Raw genomic sequence first — 13119 nt, 5'->3', positions numbered from 1 at the left:
GATAGAGGCCCCACACATAGGAGTGAATGCCGTCTGGTCAGTGCGGCTGATGGAGGCCCCACACATAGGAGTGAATGCCGTCTGGTCAGTGCGGCTGATGGAGGCCCCACACATAGGAGTGAATGCCGTCTGGTCAGTGCGGCTGATGGAGGCCCCACACATAGGAGTGAATGCCGTCTGGTCAGTGCGGCTGATGGAGGCCCCACACATAGGAGTGAATGTCGTCTGGTCAGTGCGGCTGATGGAGGCCCCACATATAGGAGTGAATGCCGTCTGGTCAGTGCGGCTGATGAAGGCCCCACACATAGGAGTGAATGCCGTCTGGTCAGTGCGGCTGATGAAGGCCCCACACATAGGAGTGAATGCCGTCTGGTCAGTGCAGCTGATGAAGGCCTCACACATAGGAGTGAATGCCGTCTGGTCAGTGCGGCTGATGAAGCCCCCACACATAGGAGTGAATGCCGTCTGGTCAGTGCGGCTGATGAAGGCCCCACACATAGGAGTGAATGCGGTCTGGTCAGTGCGGCTGATGAAGGCCCCACACATAGGAGTGAATGCGGTCTGGTCAGTGCGGCTGATGAAGGCCCCACACATAGGAGTGAATGCGGTCTGGTCAGTGCGGCTGATGAAGCCCCACATATAGGAGTGAATGCCGTCTGGTCAGTGCGGCTGATGAAGGCCCCACACATAGGAGTGAATGCGGTCTGGTCAGTGCGGCTGATGGAGGCCCCACACATAGGAGTGAATGCCGTCTGGTCAGTGCGGCTGATGAAGCCCCCACACATAGGAGTGAATGCCGTCTGGTCAGTGCGGCTGATGGAGGCCCCACACATAGGAGTGAATGCCGTCTGGTCAGTGCGGCTGATGGAGGCCCCACACATAGGAGTGAATGCCGTCTGGTCAGTGCGGCTGATGGAGGCCCCACACATAGGAGTGAATGCCGTCTGGTCAGTGCGGCTGATGAAGGCCCCACACATAGGAGTGAATGCGGTCTAGTCAGTGCGGCTGATGGAGGCCCCACACATAGGAGTGAATGCCGTCTGGTCAGTGCGGCTGATGGAGGCCCCACACATAGGAGTGAATGCCGTCTGGTCAGTGCGGCTGATGGAGGCCCCACACATAGGAGTGAATGCCGTCTGGTCAGTGCGGCTGATGGAGGCCCCACACATAGGAGTGAATGCCGTCTGGTCAGTGCGGCTGATGAAGGCCCCACACATAGGAGTGAATGCCGTCTGGTCAGTGCAGCTGATGAAGGCCTCACACATAGGAGTGAATGCCGTCTGGTCAGTGCGGCTGATGAAGGCCCCACACATAGGAGTGAATGCCGTCTGGTCAGTGCGGCTGATGAAGGCCCCACACATAGGAGTGAATGCCGTCTGGTCAGTGCGGCTGATGGAGGCCCCACACATAGGAGTGAATGCCGTCTGGTCAGTGCGGCTGATGAAGGCCCCACACATAGGAGTGAATGCCGTCTGGTCAGTGCGGCTGATGAAGGCCCCACACATAGGAGTGAATGCCGTCTGGTCAGTGCAGCTGATGAAGCCCCACACATAGGAGTGAATGCCGTCTGGTCAGTGCGGCTGATGAAGGCCCCACATATAGGAGTGAATGCCGTCTGGTCAGTGCGGCTGATGAAGGCCCCACACATAGGAGTGAATGCCGTCTGGTCAGTGCGGCTGATGAAGGCCCCACACATAGGAGTGAATGCCGTCTGGTCAGTGCAGCTGATGAAGCCCCACACATAGGAGTGAATGCCGTCTGGTCAGTGCGGCTGATGGAGGCCCCACACATAGGAGTGAATGCCGTCTGGTCAGTGCGGCTGATGGAGGCCCCACACATAGGAGTGAATGCCGTCTGGTCAGTGCGGCTGATGGAGGCCCCACACATAGGAGTGAATGCCGTCTGGTCAGTGCGGCTGATGAAGGCCCCACACATAGGAGTGAATGCCGTCTGGTCAGTGCAGCTGATGAAGGCCTCACACATAGGAGTGAATGCCGTCTGGTCAGTGCGGCTGATGAAGGCCCCACACATAGGAGTGAATGCCGTCTGGTCAGTGCGGCTGATGAAGGCCCCACACATAGGAGTGAATGCCGTCTGGTCAGTGCGGCTGATGGAGGCCCCACACATAGGAGTGAATGCCGTCTGGTCAGTGCGGCTGATGAAGGCCCCACACATAGGAGTGAATGCCGTCTGGTCAGTGCGGCTGATGAAGGCCCCACACATAGGAGTGAATGCCGTCTGGTCAGTGCAGCTGATGAAGCCCCACACATAGGAGTGAATGCCGTCTGGTCAGTGCGGCTGATGAAGGCCCCACATATAGGAGTGAATGCCGTCTGGTCAGTGCGGCTGCTGAAGGCCCCACACATAGGAGTGAATGCCGTCTGGTCAGTGCGGCTGATGAAGCCCCCACATATAGGAGTGAATGCCGTCTGGTCAGTGCGGCTGCTGAAGGCCCCACATATAGGAGTGAATGCCGTCTGGTCAGTGCGGCTGCTGAAGGCCCCACATATAGGAGTGAATGCCGTCTGGTCAGTGCGGCTGCTGAAGCCCCACACATAGGAGTGAATGCCGTCTGGTCAGTGCGGCTGATGAAAGCCCCACACATAGGAGTGAATGCCGTCTGGTCAGTGCGGCTGATGAAGCCCCCACACATAGGAGTGAATGCCGTCTGGTCAGTGCGGCTGATGGAGCCCCCACACATAGGAGTGAATGCCGTCTGGTCAGTGCGGCTGATGGAGCCCCCACACATAGGAGTGAATGCAGTCTGGTCAGTGCGGCTGATGAAGGCCCCACACATAGGAGTGAATGCCGTCTGGTCAGTGCGGCTGATGAAGGCCCCACACATAGGAGTGAATGCGGTCTGGTCAGTGCGGCTGATGAAGGCCCCACACATAGGAGTGAATGCCGTCTGGTCAGTGCGGCTGATGAAGGCCCCACATATAGGAGTGAATGCCGTCTGGTCAGTGCGGCTGATGAAGGCCCCACACATAGGAGTGAATGCTGTCTGGTCAGTGCGGCTGATGAAGGCACCACACATAGGAGTGAATGCAGTCAGTGCAGCTGATGAAGGCCCCACACATAGGAGTGAATACCGTCTGGTCAGTGCGGCTGATGGAGGCCCCACACATAGGAGTGAATGCCGTCTGGTCAGTGCGGCTGATGAAGCCCCACACATAGGAGTGATTGCCGTCTGGTCAGTGCGGCTGATGGAGCCCCACACATAGGAGTGAATGCCGTCTGGTCAGTGCGGCTGATGAAGGCCCCATACATAGGAGTGAATGCCGTCTGGTCAGTGCGGCTGATGAAGGCCCCACACATAGGAGTGAATGCGGTCAGTGCGGCTGATGAAGGCACCACACATAGGAGTGAATGCGGTCAGTGCGGCTGATGAAGGCCCCACACATAGGAGTGAATGCCGTCTGGTCAGTGCGGCTGATGAAGGCCCCACACATAGGAGTGAATGCGGTCAGTGCGGCTGATGAAGGCACCACACATAGGAGTGAATGCGGTCAGTGCGGCTGATGAAGGCACCACACATAGGAGTGAATGCCGTCTGGTCAGTGCGGCTGATGAAGGCCCCACACATAGGAGTGAATGCGGTCAGTGCGGCTGATGAAGGCCCCACATATAGGAGTGAATGCCGTCTGGTCAGTGCGGCTGATGAAGGCCCCACACATAGGAGTGAATGCCGTCTGGTCAGTGCAGCTGATGAAGGCCCCACACATAGGAGTGAATGCCGTCTGGTCAGTGCGGCTGATGAAGGCCCCACACATAGGAGTGAATGCGGTCAGTGCGGCTGATGAAGGCACCACACATAGGAGTGAATGCGGTCAGTTTGCACAGCATCACACTAATATCAGAGTCATTCATTATCTGCAGTTATCAGGGTTTGAATTCTCCAAGACGGAATCGTCTATGAGAAGGAATCCGGTGAAAAGTAAAGAAGAAAGCAGCGAGCTGGTGTACGTGGCCCCCGAGACGTGGCAGGACATAAACACCTACAACAAGTGGAGCGAGATCTACAGGTAACGGAGACTGAACGTGACGGGAGCAGTAACACAACACGCACTGGTCCCTCACCTCTGATCACACCTACATTACTGATCCCTCACCTCTGACCACACCGACATTACCGATCCCTCACCTCTGACCACACCTACATTATCGATCCCTCACCTCTGATCACACCTACATTACCGATCCCTCACCTCTGATCGCACCTACATTACCGATCCCTCACCTCTGATCGCACCTACATTACCGATCCCTCACCTCTGATCGCACCTACATTACCGATCCCTCACCTCTGATCGCACCTACATTACCGATCCCTCACCTCTGATCGCACCTACATTACCGATCCCTCACCTCTGATCGCACCGACATTACCGATCCCTCACCTCTGACTGCACCGACATTACCGATCCCTCACCTCTGATCGCACCTACATTACCGATCCCTCACCTCTGATCGCACCTACATTACCGATCCCTCACCTCTGATCGCACCTACATTACCGATCCCTCACCTCTGATCGCACCTACATTACCGATCCCTCACCTCTGATCGCACCTACATTACCGATCCCTCACCTCTGATCGCACCTACATTACCGATCCCTCACCTCTGATCGCACCTACATTACCGATCCCTCACCTCTGATCGCACCTACATTACCGATCCCTCACCTCTGATCACACCTACATTACCGATCCCTCACCTCTGATCACACCTACATTACCGATCCCTCACCTCTGATCACACCTACATTACCGATCCCTCACCTCTGATCACACCTACATTACCGATCCCTCACCTCTGATCACACCTACATTACCGATCCCTCACCTCTGATCACACCTACATTACCGATCCCTCACCTCTGATCACACCTACATTACCGATCCCTCACCTCTGATCACACCTACATTACCGATCCCTCACCTCTGATCACACCTACATTACCGATCCCTCACCTCTGATCACACCTACATTACCGATCCCTCACCTCTGATCACACCTACATTACCGATCCCTCACCTCTGATCACACCTACATTACCGATCCCTCACCTCTGATCACACCTACATTACCGATCCCTCACCTCTGATCACACCTACATTACCGATCCCTCACCTCTGATCACACCTACATTACCGATCCCTCACCTCTGATCACACCTACATTACCGATCCCTCACCTCTGATCACACCTACATTACCGATCCCTCACCTCTGATCACACCTACATTACCGATCCCTCACCTCTGATCACACCTACATTACCGATCCCTCACCTCTGATCACACCTACATTACCGATCCCTCACCTCTGATCACACCTACATTACCGATCCCTCACCTCTGATCACACCTACATTACCGATCCCTCACCTCTGATCACACCTACATTACCGATCCCTCACCTCTGATCACACCTACATTACCGATCCCTCACCTCTGATCACACCTACATTACCGATCCCTCACCTCTGATCACACCTACATTACCGATCCCTCACCTCTGATCACACCTACATTACCGATCCCTCACCTCTGATCACACCTACATTACCGATCGCTCACCTCTGATCACACCTACATTACCGATCGCTCACCTCTGATCACACGTACATTACCGATCCCTCACCTCTGATCACACCTACATTACTGATCGCTCACCTCTGATCACACGTACATTACTGATCGCTCACCTCTGATCACACCTACATTACCGATCCCTCACCTCTGATCACACCTACATTACTGATCCCTCACCTCTGATCACACCTACATTACCGATCCCTCACCTCTGATCACACCTACATTACCGATCCCTCACCTCTGATCACACCTACATTACCGATCCCTCACCTCTGATCACACCTACATTACCGATCCCTCACCTCTGATCACACCTACATTACTGATCCCTCACCTCTGATCACACCTACATTACTGATCCCTCACCTCTGATCACACCTACATTACTGATCGCTCACCTCTGATCACACCTACATTACTGATCGCTCACCTCTGATCACACGTACATTACTGATCCCTCACCTCTGATCACACCTACATTACTGATCGCTCACCTCTGATCACACCGACATTACTGATCCCTCACCTCTGATCACACCTAATTACTGATCCCAGTGACCATGTCACCGCCTGGGTATACTCTATGGCTGCATTCACTATTCTGCACGAGTCAGAGCTGGAATCTGCAGCATTTTACCTGCACATAGCTTGCACTGATGGTTTCCACACTTAGGGCTATCCGTCCAGGCATGCTGACTGTTTCTGTTTCTCTCTTCTGCGCAGTTTAGGAGTGGTGATTTTGGAGATTGCTGTGGGAGGCTTCGCATTACAAGGTGAGTGCTCCGCTCTGCAGCACCCGGGTCAGATATTTCACCAATGGAAAGGAACTACACATAGGCAACAGCGTCCCCCTGGCCGGCAGCGTGCAGGACCCAACAGGTTACAACCACAGAAGCCTCATCTGCCGATAATCCCAGCGTCAGCCTATATTCAGTTACAGCCGTATTTGCAGCTATATTCTGCAGATTACCAGTACTCACGATTCTGAGCCTGTGGATTCCCCCGGGTCACTGCGGGTTATCGCAGGAGGCTACACACTGACATTCAGCGAGATCCCACTGTAGCTTTTCTCTAAATAACACGCGCTCGCTGTAGGGCTCATCTTGTGCCACATTATGATTGCTCCTATGGCATTATGATATAGGCACCGAAGGAGCAGGTGGAGGACACAGACCAGGCCACATAAATATTGATGACATGAGGCCCCTGTAAGAGTGACCCCGGAGTCGTGAATGAGCGGCGCGGGGTTGTCACACTGAAGGTCATGGACGCTCTTTGGTGCCGCACAATCCGGGGTGTCACCTACACTTCATCCACTTTTACAGATTTTTCGGCACAGAGTCATGGAGACATTCAGCAGAAGCTATGTGTGAAGCTCGAGGCCGACCTCGCTACCTCGTGCCCCCCTGGTCTTCGGGACGTCATTAAGAGGAGTCTAGCCATGGATCCCGGAAGTCGTCCCTCGGCTGGAGGTCTGTATGACAAGAAGTGACCCCATAACTGCACTAGGTCCTCCGCCCCAGAGTGAGGACTGAATGCCCAGCGCCGGGCACCGGTGGAGCAGGGGCTCAGCTAAGACCACACATAGTCCCGGCCCCTGGACATAGAAGCTCCATGATAAGTGGCGCACACCTCATAGGGATGGACATTAGTGACGGGGTGAACTTCAGATGCCCTGGGAGGGGTGAGCTTAGCGCTCACCGATTGGCTGCAGGGGCCTCACATGACATGTCACGCCAGCCTCAGGAGACCCATTAGAAGGGGAGTATAGGGCGCTTTATTGTACATTGGGGAATATAGTGCTTAATATAGGGTCCTCCGAGTATTGGACGACCTCTGTAGCTTTACTGAGGCCCCTGAAGAAGAGTATGTTAATCACCCCTGTAGTAGCGGCACGGGGCAGAGTGACAACCGGACGGGGGGGGTTCATTTATATTATCCCCATTCATTTACCCCATCGCCTCTATCAGTGACATTGGGGACAGCAGTGCAGACATTGTCGGGGTCTCCTGCTCTTCGCAGTGTTTGGTCACTGCACACTGTATGTTGTTTGCAGAGGTTGCAGATCTGCTGATCGCGCTCTTGAATCAGATGGAGACCTAGAACCCTGCGCCACAGCCACCGTGAGCTGCACACGAACCGAGACCACGCAGAGGAGGACGGAGACACTACAGATCCCAGAATGTCGCAGGACGGTGGAGCCGGCAGAGATCAACACTTGTCACAAGGATGTGGCTATCCCTCCAGATGCACCGCAGTATTTTATGGCTCCACGAGACGTCTGTCCTGAGGCCTCATACACCTAATAAATACCACGCTTTACTGACAATGTGCACCGCGTGTTTACTGGGGTCATACGAGCACCGGTCACAGCCCGCTACCCTCCCCCTGCCCTCCCCGCACGGGTCACAGCCCGCTACCCACCCCGCACGGGTCACAGCCCGCTACCCTCCCCACACGGATCACAGCCCGCTACCCTCCCCACACGGGTCACAGCCCGCTACCCACCCCACACGGATTACAGCCCGCTACCCTCCCCACACGGATTACAGCCCGCTACCCTCCCCCTGCCCTCCCCGCACAGGTCACAGCCCGCTACCCTCCTCCTGCCCTCCCCACACAGGTCACAGCCCGCTACCCTCCTCCTGCCCTCCCCACACAGGTCACAGCCCGCTACCCTCCTCCTGCCCTCCCCTCACGGATCACAGCCCGCTACCCTCCCCACACGGGTCACAGCCCGCTACCCTCCCCACACGGGTCACAGCCCGCTACCCTCCCCACACGGGTCACAGCCCGCTACCCTCCCCACACGGGTCACAGCCCGCTACCCTCCCCACACGGGTCACAGCCCGCTACCCTCCTCCTGCCCTCCCCGCACAGGTCACAGCCCGCTACCCTCCCCGCACAGGTCACAGCCCGCTACCCTCCTCCTGCCCTCCCCGCACGGGTCACAGCCCGCTACCCTCCCCACACGGATCACAGCCCGCTACCCTCCCCACACGGATCACAGCCCGCTACCCTCCTCCTGCCCTCCCCACATGGATCATAGCCCGCTACCCTCCCCGCACGGATCACAGCCCGCTACCCTCCTCCTGCCCTCCCCGCACGGATCACAGCACGCTACCCTCCTCCTGCCCTCCCCGCACGGATCACAGCCCGCTACCCTCCTCCTGCCCTCCCCACACGGGTCACAGCCCACTACCCTCCTCCTGCCCTCCCCACACGGGTCACAGCCCACTACCCTCCTCCTGCCCTCCCCACACGGGTCACAGCCCACTACCCTCCTCCTGCCCTCCCCACACGGGTCACAGCCCACTACCCTCCTCCTACCCTCCCCACACGGGTCACAGCCCACTACCCTCCTCCTGCCCTCCCCACACGGGTCACAGCCCACTACCCTCCTCCTGCCCTCCCCACACCGGTCACAGCCCACTACCCTCCTCCTGCCCTCCCTACACGGGTCACAGCCCGCTGCCCTCCCCGTAAAGTTCACAGCCCACTACCCTCCCTCTTGTCCTCCCCACACAGTCCACTACCCTCCCTGCACAGGTCACAGCCAACTACCCTCCTCCTGCCCTCCCCGCACGAGTCACAGCCCGCTACCCTCCTCCTGCCCTCCCCACACGGGTCACAGCCCACTACCCTCATTCTTGTTAGTCAGGTGAGATGATTTTTAAGCTGCCTCATCTCGGTGGCACATCATCCGGTGTGATTGGTATGTGCAGCTGATAATGGCAGCCTCCGCACTGTCCATCACTGCTGATATATGATTGATGTGAAAATCCATCCAATCAGGACGCTAAGCGTGGGCCATGTGGCTCATTTCACACCATGGTTCGGTTTGTTTTCATAGATGGAGAAAGCGGCTTCCGCGCCTCATATTAGCCTCTGAGGGCACTGGCGGGTCTGATATCGGGTCACAGGGGGCAGGAGAGGATGGCGGTGGGTTACGCCTACACACACGTATGTAGAAGGGAAGGGAAATAAAGATTTGACCTGGGGAGCCTCGGCCTGTGTACACAGCTCCTCTGCACAGCAATGTGTCACACTGACACCCTGTGCTGTGATCCTGCAATCACTCCTTCCAGGAGGAGAGCTGTCTGGGAGAGAGGGCCCCGGATAGGCGGTAATAGAGGTGGCGGTGATGGCCCTGACGGGAGATGATGACCCCGGATGGAGGCGGTGTTGATGGCCCCGGATGGGCGCTGATGGAGGGGACGCTGATGGCCCCGGATGGGCGCTAATGGAGGCGGCGCTGATGGCCCCTGACGGGCGCAGATGGAGGCGGTGCTGATGGCCCCTGACGGGCGCAGATGGAGGCGGTGCTGATGGCCCCTGACGGGCGCAGATGGAGGCGGCGCTGATGGCCCCGGATGGGCGCTAATGGAGGCGGCGCTGATGGCCCCGGATGGGCGCTAATGGAGGCGGCGCTGATGGCCCCGGATGGGCGCTAATGGAGGCGGCGCTGATGGCCCCGGATGGGCGCTGATGGGGGCGGCACTGATGGCCCCGGATGGGCGCTGATGGGGGCGGCACTGATGGCCCCGGATGGGCGCTAATGGAGGCGGCGCTGATGGCCCCGGATGGGCGCTAATGGAGGCGGCGCTGATGGCCCCGGATGGGCGCTGATGGGGGCGGCACTGATGGCCCCGGATGGGCGCTAATGGAGGCGGCGCTGATGGCCCCGGATGGCCGCTGATGGAGGCGGCGCTGACGGCCCCGGATGGGCGCTAATGGAGGCGGTGCTGACGGCCCCGGATGGGCGCTAATGGAGGCGGCGCTGATGGCCCGACGGGCGCAGATGGAGGCGGTGCTGACAGCCCCGGATGGGCGCTAATGGAGGCGGCGCTGATGGCCCCTGACGGGTGCTGATGGTCCCTGACAGGTCCTGATGCAGGCGGTGCTGATGGCCCCTGACGGGCGCTGATGGAGACGGCTGTAATGGCCCCAGACGGGCACTGATGGAGGCAGCCCCGATGGCCCCCGACAGGTGCAGATGGAGGCAGCTATGATGGCCCCTGAAAGGCGCAGATGGAGGCGGCGCTGATGGCCCCGGATGGGCGCTAATGGAGGCGGCGCTGATGGCCCCTGACGGGCGCAGATGGAGGCGGTGCTGATGGCCCCTGACGGGCGCAGATGGAGGCGGTGCTGATGGCCCCTGACGGGCGCAGATGGAGGCGGCGCTGATGGCCCCGGATGGGCGCTAATGGAGGCGGCGCTCATGGCCCCTGACGGGTGCTGATGGTCCCTGACAGGTCCTGATGCAGGCGGTACTGATGGCCCCTGACGGGCGCTGATGGAGACGGCTGTAATGGCCCCAGACGGGCACTGATGGAGGCAGCCCCGATGGCCCCCGACAGGTGCAGATGGAGGCAGCTATGATGGCCCCTGAAGGGCGCAGATGGAGCCGGCACTAATGGCCCCTGATGGGCGCAGATGGAGGCGGCACTAATGGCCCCTGATGGGCGCAGATGGAGGCGGCACTAATGGCCCCTGATGGGCGCAGATGGAGGCGGCACTAATGGCCCCTGATGGGCGCAGATGGAGGCGGCACTAATGGCCCCTGATGGGCGCAGATGGAGGCGGCACTAATGGCCCCTGATGGGCGCAGATGGAGGCGGCACTAATGGCCCCTGATGGGCGCAGATGGAGGCGGCACTAATGGCCCCTGATGGGCGCAGATGGAGGCGGCACTAATGGCACCTGATGGGCGCAGATGGAGGCGGCACTAATGGCCCCTGATGGGCGCAGATGGAGGCGGCACTAATGGCCCCTGATGGGCGCAGATGGAGGCGGCACTAATGGCCCCTGATGGGCGCAGATGGAGGCGGCACTAATGGCCCCTGATGGGCGCAGATGGAGGCGGCACTAATGGCCCCTGATGGGCGCAGATGGAGGCGGCACTAATGGCCCCTGATGGGCGCAGATGGAGGCGGCACTAATGGCCCCTGATGGGCGCAGATGGAGGCGGCACTAATGGCCCCTGATGGGCGCAGATGGAGGCGGCACTAATGGCCCCTGATGGGCGCAGATGGAGGCGGCACTAATGGCACCTGATGGGCGCAGATGGAGGCGGCACTAATGGCCCCTGATGGGCGCAGATGGAGGCGGCACTAATGGCCCCTGATGGGCGCAGATGGAGGCGGCACTAATGGCCCCTGATGGGCGCAGATGGAGGCGGCACTAATGGCACCTGATGGGCGCAGATGGAGGCGGCACTAATGGCCCCTGATGGGCGCAGATGGAGGCGGCACTAATGGCCCCTGATGGGCGCAGATGGAGGCGGCACTAATGGCACCTGATGGGCGCAGATGGAGGCGGCACTAATGGCACCTGATGGGCGCAGATGGAGGCGGCACTAATGGCCCCTGATGGGCGCAGATGGAGGCGGCACTAATGGCCCCTGATGGGCGCAGATGGAGGCGGCACTAATGGCCCCTGATGGGCGCAGATGGAGGCGGCACTAATGGCCCCTGATGGGCGCAGATGGAGGCGGCACTAATGGCCCCTGATGGGCGCAGATGGAGGCGGCACTAATGGCCCCTGATGGGCGCAGATGGAGGCGGCACTAATGGCCCCTGATGGGCGCAGATGGAGGCGGCACTAATGGCCCCTGATGGGCGCAGATGGAGGCGGCACTAATGGCCCCTGATGGGCGCAGATGGAGGCGGCACTAATGGCCCCTGATGGGCGCAGATGGAGGCGGCACTAATGGCCCCTGATGGGCGCAGATGGAGGCGGCACTAATGGCCCCTGATGGGCGCAGATGGAGGCGGCACTAATGGCCCCTGATGGGCGCAGATGGAGGCGGCACTAATGGCCCCTGATGGGCGCAGATGGAGGCGGCACTAATGGCCCCTGATGGGCGCAGATGGAGGCGGCACTAATGGCCCCTGATGGGCGCAGATGGAGGCGGCACTAATGGCCCCTGATGGGCGCAGATGGAGGCGGCACTAATGGCCCCTGATGGGCGCAGATGGAGGCGGCACTAATGGCCCCTGATGGGCGCAGATGGAGGCGGCACTAATGGCCCCTGATGGGCGCAGATGGAGGCGGCACTAATGGCCCCTGATGGGCGCAGATGGAGGCGGCACTAATGGCCCCTGATGGGCGCAGATGGAGGCGGCACTAATGGCCCCTGATGGGCGCAGATGGAGGCGGCACTAATGGCCCCTGATGGGCGCAGATGGAGGCGGCACTAATGGCCCCTGATGGGCGCAGATGGAGGCGGCACTAATGGCCCCTGATGGGCGCAGATGGAGGCGGCACTAATGGCACCTGATGGGCGCAGATGGAGGCGGCACTAATGGCACCTGATGGGCGCAGATGGAGGCGGCACTAATGGCCCCTGATGGGCGCAGATGGAGGCGGCACTAATGGCACCTGATGGGCGCAGATGGAGGCGGCACTAATGGCACCTGATGGGCGCAGATGGAGGCGGCACTAATGGCCCCTGATGGGCGCAGATGGAGGCGGCACTAATGGCCCCTGATGGGCGCAGATGGAGGCGGCACTAA

At 59.3% G+C, this 13119-nt stretch overlaps 1 protein-coding gene across 2 annotated transcripts in view; it reads left to right on the top strand.

Annotated features, from left to right (window-relative positions):
• LOC142261647 (mixed lineage kinase domain-like protein) overlaps positions 1 to 7924 on the top strand; it is a 289441-nt gene extending 281517 nt beyond the window's left edge. Inside the window, exons 8-11 of one of the 2 annotated variants that reach the window (XM_075332125.1) lie at positions 3880 to 4025; positions 6331 to 6375; positions 6928 to 7074; positions 7659 to 7924. In XM_075332125.1, coding sequence (XP_075188240.1) covers positions 3880 to 4025; positions 6331 to 6375; positions 6928 to 7030 — 294 coding nt within the window. In that variant the 3' untranslated portion in view covers positions 7031 to 7074; positions 7659 to 7924. Of the gene's footprint in view, positions 1 to 3879; positions 4026 to 6325; positions 6376 to 6927; positions 7075 to 7658 lie in introns of both variants that reach the window. The other variant, XM_075332124.1, reaches the window with a different exon arrangement.
• Positions 7925 to 13119: the final 5195 nt, after the last annotated feature.

The sequence above is a fragment of the Anomaloglossus baeobatrachus genome, unplaced genomic scaffold (genome assembly GCF_048569485.1).
Source record: "Anomaloglossus baeobatrachus isolate aAnoBae1 unplaced genomic scaffold, aAnoBae1.hap1 Scaffold_228, whole genome shotgun sequence".
NCBI classification, from domain to species: Eukaryota; Metazoa; Chordata; class Amphibia; order Anura; family Aromobatidae; genus Anomaloglossus; species Anomaloglossus baeobatrachus.
This window is presented reverse-complemented; position numbering and strand designations above follow the sequence as displayed.